At 32.2% G+C, this 20,828-nt stretch overlaps 1 protein-coding gene across 1 annotated transcript in view; it reads left to right on the plus strand.

The window, feature by feature from the left end:
- Positions 1-18,308, plus strand: part of LOC126888696 (nucleoplasmin-like protein ANO39) — a 64,003-nt gene extending 45,695 nt beyond the window's left edge. Inside the window, exon 2 of the mRNA XM_050657066.1 lies at positions 18,090-18,308. Within this exon, the coding sequence (XP_050513023.1) occupies positions 18,090-18,308 (219 nt within the window). The remainder of the gene's footprint in view (positions 1-18,089) is intronic.
- The last annotated feature ends 2,520 nt before the right edge of the window (positions 18,309-20,828 follow it).

A 20,828-nucleotide genomic window follows, 5' to 3' on the forward strand; every position in this document is an offset into this window, starting at 1 on the left:
GTAGATTTGACAAAGTTTATAATTACTACCTAAATCAAAATTTTCAAAGAAATCGACCTTGGTTTTCAAAATTCCACGAGAAAATGGCTGTTGATTGGACTATTATACTCTATAATAGATTTCGCTATATTGAAAAAAATCGATTTTCATTTTATAACTTCAAAGAACTGTAACTTTTTTTATGATCACATTTGTACTAAGGCAAGTTAGGTTCAATCGAACTATTTTTGACCCCAAAATGTGTGGGATAATTTATGACCAATCTTTTCGGGACACCCTGTATACTGGGTGTTTCATTAATAATTGTCCATATAGTAACTAGAGAAACCTTAGCACAAAATACGAAGATTTAACCTAAAACACTTAAATAAAATGTGGTTCCTTACTGAGTTACTCTTTTTAGTTTTATCTAAAAATTTAAAAACTATTTTTTGTCAGCATTTAAAAACTATTCGACGTATCCTTTTCATACTTGGCAGGAAGTATAGGTACTGGACAAACTACTAAATTATGTTTAACAAACGTTTCTGGCTGTTACCAGAGGCGTACGACGGGGAAAAATGAATGGTTGACCCTTTCCAAATTCTACGCCACTGGCGGAATTGCTATTTAGTTTAATTTTTGGATTCCTAAATGTTTTCTATAAAAATAATATAATCTTCATTCGTAACGATAAAGTCATTAGTTTTCGAGATCTTTGAAGATAAAAATGAAACGACACGGTTATTTTGATTAATGTATTGTGTCGCTTCATTTTTAATTTCAAACATCTCCAAAAATTAATCATTGTATCGTTACGAATGAAGAGTATATTATTTACATAAAAAGTATTGGGAAACCAAAAAAGTACACTAAAATAGCAATTTCGACAGTGGCGTAAAATTTGGGAAGGGTCAACCAGCCACTATCCCTTGTCGTACGCCTCTGGTAGTAGAAGAAACGTTTATTTATCTTAATTAGTAGGGTGTACCGTACCTACACTTTCTGCTAAGAATGATAAGGATACGCCAAATAGTTTTAAAGTACTGGAGACTTGAAAATGCATATCAAATTGTAGCATACGAAACCGATCATCCTAGGTAATAATAAGCTGATTGTAAGTCTACTTTTATATATCTTTCTAAGTTTTAGATCTTCTTGATATTTATGATTTATTTTATTTTGTTTATTCTGCAAAATTTCTTATTTAGGAACGATAAAGGATTTATCAAGAACATATTAACAGATCATTATTTCCAAGCACACGCAATATACAGATTATTAATAGCTTTTATCGGCCTTTGTTTTTAACTTCCTTTGTTTTGTTTTTTGGCAGATTTAGGATTTTGAAAAACAATATTGATAATCTTGACAATCTTAGTATAATTGGATTGGATTACATTGAATATATTTTGTTTTAATGGAATTTAATAATTAATTCAGTCGAACGTAAGTCGAAATTACTTTATTATTAAAGCACTTATATTCGCAAATGTACCGGAGATAAATAACGTAATCGCTAGAGGGCGAATCCTAATAGAATTAAGACATCCAACCGAAATCCGATCCCACCCCGGATAATTTTTCATTTGTCCTATATCAACATTATTTGCCGAAGATTGATCGAATTCGTTCCTGGAAGGCATATCATCCAATTTAGGACTCATAACTTTCGATGCGCAGCTTCATCCAATTTAATTTCCAAAGATGAGATGTTGACGGACGGAATTTTTATTACTGTATGGTTTTATTCACAAGTGGGTGATAATCGAGAAGAGATGCCACGGTGGGTGAATTACCTCGTTTTTTCGTTCAGAATCTTCGGTGTAACAGGATCTAATCTGATTAAATAAAATTAGAATACACGTAAATCAAAACGGAATTCGGTAATGGCCGGAACAAATCGTATATCAAAGTTTAGAAGAAAACAAAAGATCAAGAAAACATGTTTTATGTAACGGGATCATTGTTTAATGATGAAAAATGGATCATTCTTGTACAAAATTTAGAAGGATGTCCAAGCTATTGTTTAACAGAGACCTAAAATTTGCATTGAGGATGCAAATCTTACTTCGCTGCTACGTGTTTTCGGTCTTACTTTATGGTGTCGAGTCATGGACTGTGAATAGAATTGATCTAAATCGTCTTGATGCTTTCGAAATGAGTTGCTATATATAGAAGAATTTTAAAAGTTTCTTGAGTGGAGAAGATTCGAAGGTCCACAATACTAGAACGTCTCAGCAAGACTCTCTCTCTGTCTCTCTCTCTTTTCAATCCTGGCCCCCGAAAGGAGTGTAGTGGTCGACGTGATGTTGTGTATTGTCCGTCTCCAAAGATCTCTGTCTCTGGTCATTTCTTTTAACTCATACATATAGTTGAGTCCCTGAATCTTTACCCGTGCGTCATCATTTAAAGCATACGAAATAAGTCGATTATAAGTCGGAAATTGAAATTTACTAAACGCAACAGCAAGTGACAGTAAGTGACTTTCCGACAGTATACGTCGGGAATAGAAGTTTACTAAACGCAACAGCAAGTGACAGTAAGTGACTTACTGTTGAGTTTGGTAAATTTTAATTTCCAACTTATCATCTTATTTCGTATTCTTTAAATGATGACGCACGGGTAAAGATTCAGGGATTCAATTGTAGGTCTTGTCTTTTTGTAAAAGAAAAATATTAGAAACATCAATCTACACGTAAATAATAAGACGATAGAACGAGTTCAGAATTATAACTTTTTAGGGACCAACATTAGTGGCCTTATTTTTTGCCTTACACCAATATGTGGTTAAAAGGTTTTTTGAAAATATATATACATTAGTGAAACAAACGAATATACCAAAAAAATCAGAATTAGAATAGAAAGGGGCTAGAAGTGCATTCACTAACATTAAACAAATATTATGTAGTAGAGACCTTAGCCTAAATCTTAGAAAGCGAGTACTAAAATGTTATGTATTTTCTATTCTTTTGTATGGTGTGGAGACATGGACTCTGAATAAACAATGTCTCAATAGATTGGAAGCATTTGAAATGTGGACATATCGAAAAATGCTGAGAATCTCCTGGACAGACAGAATAACCAATGAGGAAGTACTAAGAAGAATACAGAACAGCTGGGAGATACTGTATTCCATCAAAATAAGAAAACTTCAATACTTGGGTCATATAGCACGTGGTGACAGATATGAACTCCTAAAATTAATTATGCATGGAAAGATTCAAGGAAGGCGCAGCATAGGTAGAAGAAAAATGTCCTGGCTGAGAAATCTCAGAGAATGGTTTGGATGCAACTCAACTGAACTCTTTCGGGCTGTAGTGTCAAAAGTTAGAATAGCAATGATGATTGCCAACCTTCGTCGCGGAGATGGCACGTAAAGAAGAAGAAGAAGAATAGGTCTTGTGCATTACTCTATAATATAATATGTATCCAAAATATGTATATAATTTTAGCGTAATTAGGTCAATACAGAAGATGTTGTTGCTATAATCACAAACAAAGCGAAGGTTGATTGATGGAGTTTGTTTAGGTAAACCTCGCAAGTAATTAACGATACTCACGTGACGCTTACTTTCACAGTCCAAAATAAAGATTGATATAAAAACCCTAAGAGGGCTAAAAGAGAGGCATTAATATATCATTATTAAGAGTACATTATAGCTAGCATTTGTGCGAGATGGGTGTCTGAATGACTACCCCGCGAAACAACATCTTCCTAACCTTACGATTATGGATGTTGTAAATACGTGCCTACAAAATACACACAAATTCTTTATTTTTCTTTTTGTTTTATATGCAAATTGGTTAACTGACTTCTGCTATTCCTATATATAAGTATGTCCGGTTCTAGAAGAATTTTAACGAACTATCTTATACTGGCTACTTTGACCCAGTTGTGAAAATACATACTAATAGGCAAAATGTGCTGCAGCCAAGGGTTATAATTTAAAATTAGATGGGATCCGTCAATCCTAAGGAGAAATCGACTGCAATATCGAAAGCTAAGATAGGCAATCAAACATATCTATTTTACGGAATATGAGAAATTAGTTACGATTTCTCTATTTTGTTAGATTTCACTGGTTTTATCTTAAAATGTGTCCTTAATAGTGATTTAAGTTATAAGTGCCTACAAATTTTCTTCAGAACAGGAAATATCTCATAGTAAAATAAAATCGAATACCAAATGGATGTAATTGATCTACATAACACTTCCAAATGGAGTTGTAACTTTAAATACCTACTTACACTCTAAGTTGTCTTCTTTTAAAACAATGTACGTTTTAAAGTTATGTTGGCTACAGAATAAAATAGAATAGAATAGAATAGAATAGAATAGAATAGAATAGAATAGAATAGAATAGAATAGAATAGAATAGAATAGAATAGAATAGAATAGAATAGAATAGAATAGAATAGAATAGAATAGAATAGAATAGAATAGAATAGAATAGAATAGAATAGAATAGAATAGAATAGAATAGAATAGAATAGAATAGAATAGAACAGAATAGAATACAATAGAATAGAATAGAATAGAATAGAATAGAATAGAATAGAATAGAATAGAATAGAATAGAATAGAATAGAATAGAATAGAATAGAATAGAATAGAATAGAATAGAATAGAATAGAATAGAATAGAATAGAATAGAATAGAATAGAATAGAATAGAATAGAATAGAATAGAATAGAATAGAATAGAATAGAATAGAATAGAATAGAATAGAATAGAATAGAATAGAATAGAATAGAATAGAATAGAATAGAATAGAATAGAATAGAATAGAATAGAATAGAATAGAATAGAATAGAATAGAATAGAATAGAATAGAATAGAAAAGAATAGAATAGAATAGAATAGAATAGAATAGAATAGAACAGAATAGAATAGAATAGAATAGAGTAGAACAGAATAGAATAGAATAGAATAGAATAAAAATATGTTTTATTGTCACTGAAAATTTTACAACCTTATGGACAAAGCTTACATACAGTCAAAAAATAACAATAACAAATACAATTTACTAAAATTAGATAAATCTTCAACAGAGAAGCTGCAGGAACTAATAAAGAAGAACTGCAGGGACAGCTGTATAAAAATTAGGTCTGATAGCCAGGCTGCATTGAAGACAACGGAATAGACTCTAAGTTGGTTTGGAATTGGCTTCAGAATCTGATAACAAAATAAATTTACTCTCAGTGCATGGACATACTGATATAAAAAAAAGGAAAAGGGTGACCTACTTGCCACGGGTGGCAAAAAACATTCATAGGTCCAGAACCTGTCATTATCATAAGAAAAAGCACAGCAAATATCAAACAGCAATATCGGACTGGGTCAAGCGGATAAAACGTAACTATTGGTACCTACGAACAGATAGCTCTCAAACATTCGAAGGTTTTTATACATGAAACCTTAAGGAAGAGGTCCAGGGAATAACTAGATATAAATAGAAATGATCTAAGAATCATCGTGAGTCTCCTGTGATGAAGACTTAAAATGCTAATTCCAGATACTGTCAAGATGATGACAAGATGGCTTAACACATTCTATGTAACCGCCCAAGGTTTGATAGGATATTTACTATAAGGTAGTCTAAATACAGTGACTCACAGCTTAAATGATGCAGTTCCTATTCAATAAAACTAGCTTGTGTCAGTAGCTCAATATTTATTAGAAAAAAATTATATACTAAAATTAAATAACTATTAGTCTTATAAAATAGCATAGGTTATATTTTGGGTTTCAAATATACCATACGTAAATAACAAAAAATATTTCATTATTTTATGTAAGATTTTAATGTCACAGCTAAAATGATGCAGCCATACGATAAAGCATTACACATTACACAACTAATCAATTTGAAATTTGCGAAGTAGGCGTTAGATTAAATTCATAGAGCAGGTATTTCTGTTTAATTTGACATTTGACATTTCAAAGTATTTAATTGTCAAATAACAAAATTATTTAAAAATGGGCCGCCGAACTACTAGGGGAGTGCAATTAGAACGAGAAGATACAATGTTTCGGAAAAAATCAAACAAGGTTATATTTTTCTAAAACTTTTATCTGTTAGTTTATAAATATGTTAAAGTAAAAAGTTCTACTCACAAATTTCGCCGCTAATTGTTTATTAATTGTTTAAACAATAACAATTGTTTTGTATAAATAATGTTAAGAATATGGGTGAATTCAACATTTTATTTTGATAAACAATATTTTTATTTTAGTTTTGATTATGCTGAACCCGAATCTGACATTACAATTTGCAAATTCAAAATGGCGGATTCAAAATGACGGATTTTTTCCTAAAATTCCTTAAAAAGCAGTTGTAAAATCCGATTTTTTTTTATAAAACGTGTTTGTTTACATATATGTGGATATTTTTGAGAGGTTGCTGAACCTGAATCAAATTTTGATAATATAAATTATAAAATGGCAGATCCAAAATGGCGGATAACTTAAAAAATAGTTGTAAAATCATAATTTCTTTACAAAATGTATTTATTTCTACATATATTTATTTTTGAGAGCTTTGATAAACCTAACTTAAATGTTAACATTATAAACTATAAAATGGCGGATCCAAAATGCGGATTTTCTAAAAAGAACATAAAAAAGAACATTTTTCTAAAACATTTATTGTCTTTATTTTTAACAGGTTGTTGAATCTGAATTAAAGATTAAAAATTTAAATTTCAAAATGGCGGATCCAAAATGGCGGATATTTAAATGAAAAACAAGTAGAATCCAATCAAACAAATAGGGAATTTCATTCTTAAAAAAAAAGATAACAAATAATTTTCACAAAAATATTAAAAATTATAATGTATTAGAAAGAAAGAACCAATTATTCAAAATCTATCTCTTCAATATTCAAAAAATTGTTGCACTGGAATCATAAATAAAAAGTTATTCTTAGTAAAAAGCTCTGCATATTCTAAAACTTTAAATGCAATCATAAAATATCAATTTTTATCAATTTTGTACAAGATATGTCAATAAATAAAAATTTCAGTTAGGAGTAAAATACCTATATTTTTCATAATACTGAAAATTGTTATTATGGAAAGTTGTTCAGAATTAAAAACGATGTGTCAATATGCAATTACACTTTTATGCAATTTTTTTACATAACAGCTAGTATAATATTGATAAAATATCATATTTTATATTTGCATATTAAGTGTTAGACCATGCACAGTTATTTATGACGAATAACTTTCTTCATAAAATTAATAATAAATCAGTTATATAAATAATAAGTGAAAATTTAAAGATGTTTGGTATAATTAATTTGAAACAATATTAAAAAAAAAACAAATTTTCGATTAGAAGGATATAATTACATATTGGAACATAGTTTTTAATTCCAAACAACTTTTCTTTATAAAAATTTTCGATATTGTGAAATATAAAGGTACTTTACTCTTGAGTGAAATTCATATTTTTTGACATACCTCGTACAAAATTAACAAAATTGGATATTTGATGGTTGCATCTTTTGTTATATATGATGCAGAGTATTTTATAAAGAATAACTTTTTTTCGTAAAACTGATATTAAAAAAGTTATCAATAAGTTCCAAGTTACGCAGACATACTGTATGAGCTAAAAAAAAATTTTTTGTTGAACATTTATTATTTTTGAAGCTTATTATTAAATTAATTTTAGGTAAGTTTTACAGAAAAAAGTTTTGATCACTCTGTATATACACTTTTTCAGCTGGTAATTTTCGGTTTTTGTATTACATTTTTGTTATCTTTCTTAGTTTTCTCAAAAAGAAATTGTTTATTTCATTTTTAATCTAAAATAATTCAGTGTTTTTTAAAGATTACATCCTAGGATTTAAAAAAATATTAAAAAAGTTGTATTAGATTTATTCAAACTTGAGTAATACCGTCTTAAAATGGTGGGAATTTTGTAGAACTACGAAGTTTTTGAATTGAATTAAATTTTTGAGATTTTTTTTTGAATGAAACATCGTTTAGTAAGATAATTGAGAGGTAAGTTGTGCAAATTTGAGAGCTTTGTAAGTAAAATTGTATTAGTTACACATTTTTTAATCATTTTTAAACAAAATTCATGTAAGTCTCACTTTCCGCCCACACCGTACTTATGTCCATACATTTTATTTCTTTTTATTACAACCATAAGATAGCTTATTTTATCTTCTTTCATGTCCAATTTGTAAAATTTCTTTTGATCCATTAGTTAAAGAATTACATTTAAAAAACTCAACCGTGCACTTCTTCCAACGCTAGTTTACATTGCGCCAATGTGTGTGAGAAGGGTAACTTTAGCGTTATAAATAAAAAATTACAGAAGCTAGAGATTTAATTTTAGAAAAATCTTTATATAAGGTTTTTTTTGTAATATTTTCTGAATTTTTCAATGGTCAAGTCAGTTTTTTTCCAAAAATTATATTTTCGGAGTTATTTCAAAAAACATCTAACTTCGCTGTTCATTTGTTTAATAAAAAATGAAGCACCCACTTCTCGAGTAGAACTTTTTGATATGTTGTTTATTAAACATTTCTTAATGAAATTACAAAAAGTTTTATCTTGTTTGATTTTTTCCGAAGTGAAAATCTAAATGCACTCCCCTATACGATTAATGAAAAAAATTTAATTATTACTCACCATAGAAATGGATATAGCCAAAGAAACATATCCAAAATGGTAAATAAATGTTCATCACAGTTAAACACATTATTGAACGTTATCGAAATGAAAATAGAGTTAAAAAAAATCAAGGCTGGCGCCTAATAAAATTTTTACCGGCCGCGAGGAAAGATGGATTCTCAGAGAAATAGCAAATAATTGCGAGATGAGGTGGAAAGGCAGTTTGGAAAAAGATGTAACCCCGAAACAATTAGACGAATATTACAAAAAAATAATCTGCACGGCCAAACTGCTAGAAATAAACCTTTTATTAGTCAAAGAAATAGGCGTATTAGATTGGTGTTCGCCAGGGAGCATGTTAATAAAAATTAGAACTTTTGAAATTCAGTAATATTTGCCGATAAAACCAAAATAAACTTGTTTGGATCCGATGGAAAAATATCAGTGTGGAGAAGGCCGAATGAAGAACTAAAATTAAAAAATATGAAAGCTACGGTAAAGCACGATGGATGTGGAGTAATGATGTGGGGGTGTATGTCGTCTGCAGGAGTAGGTAACATGCATTTTATTGAAGGGAATATGAACCAATACATGTATTTGGATATAAGTACTAAGGCAGCATCTCGCCGCTAGTGCTCAAAAATTAGGTATCAATAACAATTACCGGTTGTATCAGGATAACGATCCAAAACACACGTCATATCAGGAATTCAAATTTACCGTGCCGTAATTTTTGTTTGTAATTAATCCAATCTCAGGCAAGTTTACTCCACTGTTTGAAATTTTGACACTAATGACATTTATGAAATTTTTACACTACTGGCATTTCATAGGTTAATTAAGTTATATCTCCGATTTTTTGTGTTTTCTGCGTTATTCCTTATTTTTAGATTTTTAGTCTACTTTTATATAAAAAACAATTGTTTTTAGAACTCTTTAGCGACGTATTAGTAAAATAACGAGCGATCCATAATTATTAGGATCAAAGCTATCCATGCAAAAAAATACGTATGTCTTATTTTATTCTGAAAGACCGCCGTAGTGTGACGTCACGGAAAACTGCGGCTTTATTCAGTGTTGTTATGATCACTTTTCCAAACAAAGAATAAAGATTGAAAACACGTTGAAAAGATACCCAATCTCAAGACAGTTTAATTCATATAACGTTAAAATTTTGCTTCCTCTGCTACTGTTTATGTTCAATTATAGTGTTTTTAAGTTGACGTACGTACACTGACAAGTATCTGTCAAAGTTGACGTAAACTGGAAAGTATATCTGAATTAATAATAGACATGCACTGTGTAGCTATCTCTGTCGTTCAGAGCCACCTATGGTGAAAATAATTTTGGATCACACGTTATAATATGTATGAATTACCGTCGAAGGCCGATATGATCAACAAAAAAAGAAGATGTAGGTATTTGGTGATTTTTTTAGTGACTTTCTTGGGTGTGAATCTGTCTTTTTAGTTTAATCCTCCTGGTTTAAAAACAAATCATAGTACATAGGGTATTATAATACGCTTATAATGTAAACAAAAATCCAGATGCAAATAATGCAAAATTAAATGCTGTCGGGAGCCAATAGGTATTCACGGCGTCAGAACAACCTACCCAAATCTGTTAATATTATTTAATTAAAAATGAACTTTTTTATCGATGAGGTAAGGTTAAGGTTGAAAATTGGTTGAGGAAATTTGACAGGTTTGAGTACACGAGTAAATAGTAGTACATGTTAACTTATATAATACTTAATCCATTCCGTCAAAGCTTATTTCGCAAAATTACCCCGCGACACGTGTACAAACGCCTTTGAAAATGCCCGACAAGTCCCAAGCAATTTGACCTATATAGGTTCCACAACGATTTCGGAATCATTGTCAGTATGTCTTTAAACGAATCAAAAGATTGCCGCCCGTCTGTTGGACGGACAGCCGGGCGGGCGGAAATCTATAAAATGAGCTTAAGTGCGAATGTAATTTTTTATCAACCGTTTTAAAGCATATTTTATGTTGAAACAAACTAAAGGACCCGCTCTATGGCGCTCGACGTCCCCAATATCCCGGCGCCCGTGTGCAGCACAATAGATAAAGCCGCCTTTGCTTATGGGACACCCGGTACAAACTGTATACAGGGTTTTGCGTTTTAATGTAATGGATTCAACAAGATTATGTATTTTAAACACATAATCTTATTGAATGTAGTTTAAAGTACATAGTCTTATGGAATCCATTATCTTTAAACGTAAATAACTTGACAACTACTTTTATCGCGATGAGACAAAAGGATGACACAAAAACAGCGGAGTAGATTGTGAGGTGGAAAAAAGGGGCGAAAATGAAGTATATATCCCTACAGCACGCCTCTGGTAACAGCGGAAAACTATATTTTAAGACTAGTTAAAGTATCCTAACATGTGCAAACTGTGTGTCAAGTTTGAACAAAAAATATTAAAAGGTGCTTGAACAATGGGCTAAAATCATTTTAGAATATTTGTAATAAAACACTCTGTATCTCGGTAATGAGGAATATTTTATTTAAGTGTTTTGGATTAAGTCTTCGTATTTTGTGCTAAGGTTTCTCCAGTTACGATATGGACAATTGTTAATGAAACACCCTGTATAATAACTACATTATACCTATTTCAAATATTTTTTCGTAAATAAAATAAAACCCACACACTATTTTCAGTAACAACATATTAATATTAACCCCGAAAAATGCAAACACCTCTATAAATAGATTAAATTTCTCACTACCGTCTACCTCTTACTTACAAAAATCCAAAATAAATTTACCCAGCTGGCTAATCTTGTTATCCCTAACAAATATAACAGAACACTTTGAATCTTCTAGCCTACTTAATTCAAACCCTCTTCATAAAAATGTAAATTACCAAATAACACAGAAACATGTCGAACCTAACTAAAAAAATACATAAGAATCTTACTCCAAACGAACTATACTTGAATAAATAATGCCCCCACTTGAAACCTTAGCAGGTGAAAATATATTTTGAATAAAAACAACAAAATTTACCATACCTCTGATCTAATTAATTAAAGAATTGTTTAAATCCTAAATACAAATACCAACCTTCGATTAAACAGTTAACGTCTTTAAAATATTCATGGTACAAAATAACTTATCAGTATTGCAAATACGAGAGCTATTCAGAAATTTCGTTACGTTTTGATCTGTAGCCGCTAGGGGCGGGGCTAGCGCGGCTACCTTAGCATCGTAGCGTTCCTCCGTTAAGTAGCTGTCCAGTCGTGCTAGTGCGAAGCCACTGTCTCTTCTCTCGTACAACAGCTGTTTGAAATGTGTACCGCGATCGAAAACTTCCCCAATTGTTAGGTGTGAAAATATGGTTCTTGTTGGCTAAAATCAATAAACCAATTGAAATTTATCGCTTAGTTTGTGCTGTCTATGGGAACAATATGATCACTGAAGGTGGAGTGCGTCAATGTTGTATTAAATTCAAAAATAGCCAAACCAATGTGCATGATGAAGAACGAAGTGGACGGCAAAGCTTCGTGGCTGATGAACTTGTCTCTTCAATAGGGATGTTCACAAAAAATTAAAAAGTCATTTCAAACATGTAAAACGATTAAGAAACACCCTAGGAATAATTGTCCAAAATTTCAGCAAATTTGAAAAAGCCTTTCTATAAAAAATCTTTATTAGAAATGTAGCATTATTTTAAATTTCAAGAACGCTTCTCTATTGGCCTGACGTCACTAGTTGCATACCCCAAGCGCGCGCCATTCTCATAGTGTTACTGTTTACCTGTTTGACGTTTCAAGTCATTTTATTTTGTTCTCTTCTTGTTTTATCAGGGTTAAAGTGGAGTTTTATAGTGAGTTTGTTTAGTTTAAAGTGGATAGACTGTTTGTGAGGACATATTTTGGGTTTTACAAAAATAAACAAATAAAATGGAAGAAGGTTTTCAGAAAGCCGATTCGTATAAACTACCGACTGTAGTGTAGATGTAACAATGGTGTATGATTTATTGTCATCTTGTAAAAAAATAAATCTACCACAGCTTTACTGAGTGTATATTCCATATAATTTTCCATGTCTTCTTTAAGCTAAAAAAATAAATGCTTAATACTCCACAAAAAAAAAGAGAGAAAGTTGTATGCATGCATTGTACGCATGCATATTGTATACATACATTGGCTGGTTATTACTTTACCTTGGTTAGGTGTATTAAAAATATTTTTATTCTTCTTCATGTGCCTTGTCCGTTGGGGACGTTGGCTATCATCGTGGCAATTTTAATTTCATTTGAGGCGTTTCTGAATAACTCAATCGATTTTTGTCCAAATCATTGGCGTAAGTTTTTAAGTCATGAGTGTCTTTTCTTCCGGGTTCGCGTTTGCTCTCTATTTTACCTTGCGTTATCAGTTGGAGTATACGATATTTATCATGCCTCATGATATGACCGAATTATTTAAGATTTCGTTTCTTAATTGTAAAAGAGATTTCTTTTTGTTTTCCCATTCGACGCAATACCTGTACGTTGGTGTGGGTCGCCCAGGATATTTTGAGGATACGTGGGTACACCCACATCTCGAATGCCTCTAGCTTTTTCATTAATGTTTCCATTATTGTCCAGGCCTCTGCGCCATATAGCAAGACCGGAAATAATAACATTTTAGCAGCCGCATTTTTAGTGGGAGAGATATTATGTCGCAATGGGTGAAAATATTTCTCATGCATGTTGTTAAATGTTGCTATGTCCTTTTCAACTCTAGATCTTATTTCGGTTGTTTCGTATTTCGAGTTGACAACTGTTCCAAGGTAAAAAAATTTTTGAACTTGGGTATTATACATTTTCATTTCAACCAATCTTTTCACTAAATTATTAATGATTTTAATATAATATAAAGTCATACCTACATCCACATGTAGTTATTTCAAGGTTTACTTTTACCGTATGTATTATTAGAATCCCGTTTTTAGGAATATCCCAATTTAAGGAATACAAATTTGAGGTCCCGAAACTTTTTCATTTACTCTTTAAGGGGGTAGGTGCAAAATCTTGGTCCAATGCTATTTAAATTCATTCATTTTTTTCGAATACTGAGAAAACTGATAAGTATTTTTGAAAAATGTAAATGCAGAAAGAACAATTACATTATTACCAAGGGCCGAAAGTCTCTGGAAAACTTCTCGAAACTTCTGGAATTTTTTTCGAATACTGAGAAAACTGATAAGTATTTTTGAAAAATGTAAATGCAGAAAGAACAATTACATTATTACCAAGGGCCGAAAGTCTCTGGAAAACTTCTATATTGTTGATTTTATTAAGTTAGTTCTTTAAGTTAGTTATTTTAAGTTCTAGCTGCAACAAATCATTTCTTTTTCTCACAATAAAACACTGAAAAACGTTTCGAATCCATCAATTATTTCTTTTTCTGTTTTAAATTGGCTGGAACGGTAATAAAAATCTTGTCAGAACTGTTTTTTGATGTATTTACACACCCAGGAACAAAACACCACTTATTTGGCTTTATTTTTAATAATTAAATACTTAAAAAACTGCGCACATTCAAATACACTGAGTAAATAAGTATACAAAACTAGTCCTCGATCAAAGACGTTACGACTGCTGACGTCACAGACCGTAGCCTCGCTGCAGGGTACCGTTTTTCTAGCCTCCAAGAAAATCAACATTATGAACTCATTTATCTTAAAAAATATACATTTTTAAACAGTTTTATTATTGTTACGTTTTTATATACCTTGTAATCTATTGAATTTAATTATATTTAAAAATTAGTGAACATCCCTATTCAAGTGGGAGGTATTTCCTCATCCGCAGTATAGTCCGGAACTTGCACCTAGCGACTACCACCTGTTATGAGCAATGAAACCTGGTTGGCAACGCAGCTCTTTGATGACGATGCGGAGCTACGGGACGGCGTTTAACACCTGGTTGAAGTCTCAGGCGGCAGGATTTTATGACAATGGTATTTCAAAACTAGTTCACCGCTATGACAAGTGCCTGAATTTGTTGGGAGATTATGTAGAAAAATAGTATCTGAGCGTCTCCTTCAAATGTATATAATAAAATCGTTTTCTTGTACTTGTGGTAGAGGAGCCCAAGCGGGGATTTTTGCAGTTACTCGAGTGCGTCAGATTATTATATGGGGAGAAACCTGGTACCTTGCAAATGTACTTCTACCATATATTGGCTCTTAACACAGGGAAGTTTATTAAGGGGGGCCCGAAAAAATAATGTATCCTTAAAAATACTCGAAATTCTCAGATTAGGATAAGGTAAGTTAAGTACATGCAAAAGAGTGTATATTTCAAAAATCTGATGATTTGAGCGGGGCGTAAGGAAACGGGTGACCCCCAAAGTTTCACAAGAAAAAAGAGAATATGTCGCGAAGTGAACGTCAAATCAAAAAACTAAAAAATACGCCTTTAATATTTTTCAAAAATCTATCGAATAGTACTAAACATGACCCCCACGAAGAGGGGTGGGGAGTAAATTTAAAATTTTAAATGCAAACCCCGCGATATTTCGCAAAATGAACATCAGATCGAAAAACTGCAAAATACACTTTCAAAATATTTTTGAAAAATCTATCGAATGGTACCAAATACGACCCACCACGGAGGTGGAGTGGGGGGTTACTTTAAAATCTTAAATAGGACCCCCAAATTTTTATTGCAGATTTGGATTCTTTACGTAAAAATAAGCAACTTTTATTCGAGACATTTTTTCGAATTATGTAGTAAATGGCGCTATATAATCAGAAAAAACGATTGTTGTAAATAGAAAATTTAATTAAAAAGTGGAAAGTCCCCACTAAAATGGAAAATTTTACTTAACTTTTTTTTGGTTTTAGGACCTAATAATCACAACCCAATAGGTCCCCATAACGCTCGAGTGACTGCAAATTTAGCATTCTTTGCTCCTATACTTGTTTCTATTCTCAAACTTAACGTAGTTTTTGGATAGCCTGCGTATTTCAGACAATCTACAGTTATTCAATCCCAACTATTGTTTAAAATTGAGTCATTTTCAAAAGAAATTAAAAATTGAGTTCAAAAGAAATTAATAATGAAATAACATAGGTATTCAAATTAGAAATTTTAAATGAAATTTATAATATTCTAATAATTTAAATAAATTATTAATTATTAATAATTAATAATTTAATTAATATTTTAAATAAATAATCGTAACCAACCTTCTAATCAATGAATTTGGTTTGATATTTAATCATTTTTATCAAAAAACCAAATTTTACAGATTAACAGTATCATACGTTTACTGTATCTTTAACCTTTTATAAGAATAGACATGATCAAGAAAAACCAGAGTAGAGTCTCTGTTTATGCCAATTATTATACCTGTGAAGCCCAACCAATTTTAATAACATTTTCTAGATTATTTGCTATCAAATAAATACGTACACTTTTTGTTGACTGCGGAATTAGTCTCCCCAACCAACTATAATCAAAATTTCCATTATTTGTCTTTCATGTATACCTTTTTTTGGAAAATTACTCCAATCCATAGTTTCTTTCAAATAAACACAGCTATTATACATTTTTTATAACATTTTCTATAATCTATTTTACAAATCTATAACAAAAGCTTCTTCATTAAGTGCCATCTCCGCGACGGAGGTCGGCAATCATCATAGCTATTCGGACTTTGGAGACGGCTGCTCTGAACAGTTCATTTGATGTACATCCGTACCATTCTCTCAGCAACGATATTCTACGTCTACCTATGAATTCTTCTTCTTCCTTGAATCTTTCCCTGCATAATGAGTTGTCCTGCATAATATGTCCGAGATATTCCAATTTTCCGGTTTTACTTGTACATTATGTACATATTTAAGACTTCCATTTCTTTATTCATCTTTCTCAGAACCTCTTTGTTTGTGACATCTTCTGTCCATGATATTTTCAGAATTCTTCTATACACCCACAACTCGAATGATTCCAGTTTTTTCATTGATGCAGCATTCAAAGTCCAAGCTTCCATTCCGTAAAACAAAGTCGACAAAACGTAGCACCTAGTCAACTTTACTCTTAGCTCTAACTTAAGATCTCTTATACAGATCACTTTTCCCATTTTGTTAAAATTCGCTCTAGCCTTTTCTATCCTAATTTTAATCTCCTAGAAGTATCTAATTATTTGTTGAGTTAATCATTGTTCCAAGATATGCATATTGATCTACAACAAAATAAAAAATGAGATTAATAGAAAAGTGTACATCTGAATCCAGATTTTGCATCAATATTTAATAAAAAAAATATGTTGATGGCAATAACTGTAATAAAAATGCCAAATATCTGAAAGTTTTGACTTAAAAAACTATTATAATAGGTTCAAGTTCCGGTATTATTTTCTAAATTTAATTTAAAGGTAAATAGAACCATTTTTAATATTCAAGTGCATTTATCCTCTAATTTAAGTGCATTATGAATAATAAGCTTGACTAAATAGTGCACACATAAATCCATACGTTGACAGCAATTATAAATTATTATTATTTGGGGACGTCAAATGTGATATCCGGTCAGTAATCCAATATTGAAACCGTATTCCCTGTTTATTAACATACAGTGTGTCGCTTCATCTCTTAGTTGCATATTCAATAAAGGAAGTATGCTTTACTTGCTAATAACATTAATTTAGTGCTATATAGTGACAGATAAATATTGCCTTATAAATTATTACAAAAATGAAAACCGCTAAACGGCGCGCCGTAAAAATAAGTTGCGCACAAAATATTCCAGCTACAAAAGAGTTAATATGAATATTATGTGGCACAAAAATATATTTTCATTTTCATGGAAAATAAAATTATAGTTTTATTTTGAAAGATTTTTCCATAGTATTTGTTATATTTGAAGTAAAACGCGCCACAAAAGAGCCTTAAACTGCAAACTTTATCAAAGGTACTCTTACAAAATAAAACTAGAATTTTATTTTCTATCAACATGAAAATACATTTTGGAGCCACTTAATATTTTTATCAGCTCTTTTGTAGCTGGAATATTGTGTGTGCCACTCATTTTTACGGCGCGTTTAGCGATTTTTATTTTATCCTTATATCAAGAGTTTTCAAAGGTTGTTATAAATTAAATGTCTAAATTAAATCTCGATTACACGTTGAGAGTTATAAATGCCTTTGCCGCATTATCGCCCAAATAGGCGGATGGTTACCACACTAAACTTGTGATAGGACAATTCAAGTTCATATCTCAGCCAATCAAATATTTATTTTTTCAATGTAATTATTCTTTGTGTCCATCGAATATACTCTAGATTTTTTCTAACACTGACTTCAAAAGCCCGTTTGTAGTGCGCCCATTTCCCAAAGCCGCAGCTCGAAAGACGAAAGCTTCAAAAGTGACGAAAGCGTGGTAAAACAAGAATTTTGACAGGCACCCCAGAGAAAGATTAATTATTGCAAAGTAAAGTAAAAAAACCAAAGTCAGTCAAAAGGAAGGTTCTCTGCGATAGTTCAGATGAATCTGATGAAGAGATTGAAAATATAACAAAGGATTCAAGTGATGAAGATTTAGAAACTTTTTTGGCAAACGAAAATGAAGATGATTCATTAGGGCAACAGGAAAGTGAAGAAATACTGAGCTCTTCTAAGTTAAAAGAAGGTGATTTTGTTCTCGTAAAATTGGCCAGTAAAAAGACTTAATTACTTACTTACTAGCCAACGCCCACCCTTGGCATGTTAGCCATTTGGTGGCACGCTGACCAGTATAGACGAGCCGTTTCTCGTAGGCGATCTTCATCCTCCTCGGGTGGGTCTGTTATCAGGGCTGGGCACACTGGGAGGTGAGCAGCATCCATCTGGGGCTGATTACATAGTGGACAGTTGTCATTTTCGCGTACTCCGATGCGATGTAGATGGGAAGCCAGGTAGTCATGTCCCGTAGTTGTTCTGGACACGGCTACACTAATGGTTCTCGGCAAGTTGCGAGGGATTGGTGACTCTATTAGGTGGACCCAAGATTTTCCAGCACCGGCTTGTATTTGCTGCTCTTTTATCTTCGATTTGATTCCTCTTCTAATGGTGGATTTTGCTGATGTGTACGATTGGAAGCTAGGGGGCTGTGGGAGAATAGTGCCTTCTTTTGCAAGTTCATCCGCCGCTTCATTCCCTTCAACACCGACATGACTAGGGATCCATTGTAGAGTAATCAGCCACCCTTTTTCCAGCAAGTTCGATAGTTGAACGCGGCAAGATATTGTTTTGACACAGTCGGTATATCGATTTGTCGACAGAGCGAGGATTTCGGCTTGGCAGTCGATGAAGAAGGCAACTTTTTGGGGGTGTTGGAAATTTTTAAGATTTTTTGCAGCTTCGTGTATAGCAGCTATTTCGCCGTCGTAGTTGGTGAGAGGCACCCACAGCTATGGAGCCTTGGAGTAAAAAGAATATTTCACACTATGTTGCCAAGACAGTTGAGGTTTTAGATGACGAATACATGGTCAAATATTTTAAAACAGTTATTGGAAACAATAAATTTGTCTATTCAGAGGAGGAAGTCTCTTGTGTCTCCGAAGACGACATACTAAAAAAACTGCCTTCACCAGATTTGGTTGGAACATCACAACGCCAACAAAATATGATGTCCTTTAATGTTAAATTTGATATATACAATGTAAAGTAATCATGTTTGTCATCTTATAATTCATGTAATAAATAAGATTCCGTTCGTTTGTGTTGTTTCTTCTTAATCGAATGTAATTTGTTCTCTGACCACAGGTGCGAGATAATGTGGACAAAGGTACAAGACAGTGTAGTACCTTTGGACGCCCCGTCAAAAAAATTTAAATTTTTTTTTAAAGGTAACTGAAACGAATCCGAGGACGTATACTTTGTGATTTATAGATAAAGGTTGTATCTACTTCCGTATGCCTCAATGGTCGCTATAAATCAATTTTTAAACATTTTGAGCCAAACGACATGAAATTTGCCCAAAGGTAGAACACTCTCCCCTAAGGATAGATTGAAAAAAAATATTGGTATGGCTGGAAAATGAACTCGATTGCCCGATCAAGTTCAGTGTCATAACCACTATAACCTTATAGACCATTTCGGTGATAATGGTTAAAGGGATTATATTTTGGAGCTCGATAACTTCTAAACGGTTTAACCGATTTTGATCACTAAACATGAGTTTGACAGGTATTTAGAAGTAGTGTTTGATGCACCTAAGGTTAAATATGATATCTGAAGGTGTTATAGGATTTAGTGAGCTTAAAAAGCCGTTTCTACCATCGGAAATGGATTTGATCATACTTATGAGGCATATTTAACTTAAAAATTCGTATTTTTACAGATATGAGGAATACATCATTGGACGAGTTCTCCTATAAACTCTCAGTTACTAGTGCAACTCGTAGATGGAAATTTTGAGTAATCGTCGAAGAACTAAAATTTTCAAAGTTCAATTTTTCAGTTTTTCGACGATACTGAGCCATGTATATGTACTATCCTGACCATTAGGCACCATTTGAAAGCTAGACTCCATCGCTAGCGATTTTGTGTATTTACGGTTTTCCTATCTCTCTTTGAACCTGAGATACACTTACCCAAATAATATGCCCTGTTGTACCTACCCAATGCTATAGCTGTCTTATGGGTGGTCAAACGTCACAAATGACACCGGTTCTAAATTGGTCCTGACTCCCTCTTGAAACGGAAAAAAATTCAGATCGGTGTAATTTTTCCACACATATACACACATACACACCCACAAACATTTTCCTCTTTTTAAATAGAAATTTAGCAAAATTTCTGAGCTCAGTAACTTTTGAAAGGTATATCCGGATTTTCAATATTAGACATTTGTTGGAAAGGTAATGGTCAATACTATCAGAAGCCACAGAGATCGGATTTAAATATTCGAAATATTTGGGAGTTTTTGGGACGAGAACGAAAAACAAACCCCAAATGAGATGGGCCGTAAAACCCACACCCTTGGAATAAAATATATGGTTGATATATGTATTGACGGCTCTTTTTCTAAGCTTTAAGATGTGATTTGGTCCATAATTCGGTCTAAAAAAAGTTTACAATACAAAAATTGGTGGAAATGCGTAGTTGTGTTTTAAAGTGCATGATATGCATCCAAAATGCATAAACATGTCAAAATCAGCATATTAAGGTCCAGATTTTGTTATTCAGGGGGTTTTGGAAGTCACTGAA

This window comes from Diabrotica virgifera, chromosome 7 (assembly GCF_917563875.1).
Source record: "Diabrotica virgifera virgifera chromosome 7, PGI_DIABVI_V3a".
Taxonomy (NCBI): domain Eukaryota; kingdom Metazoa; phylum Arthropoda; class Insecta; order Coleoptera; family Chrysomelidae; genus Diabrotica; species Diabrotica virgifera.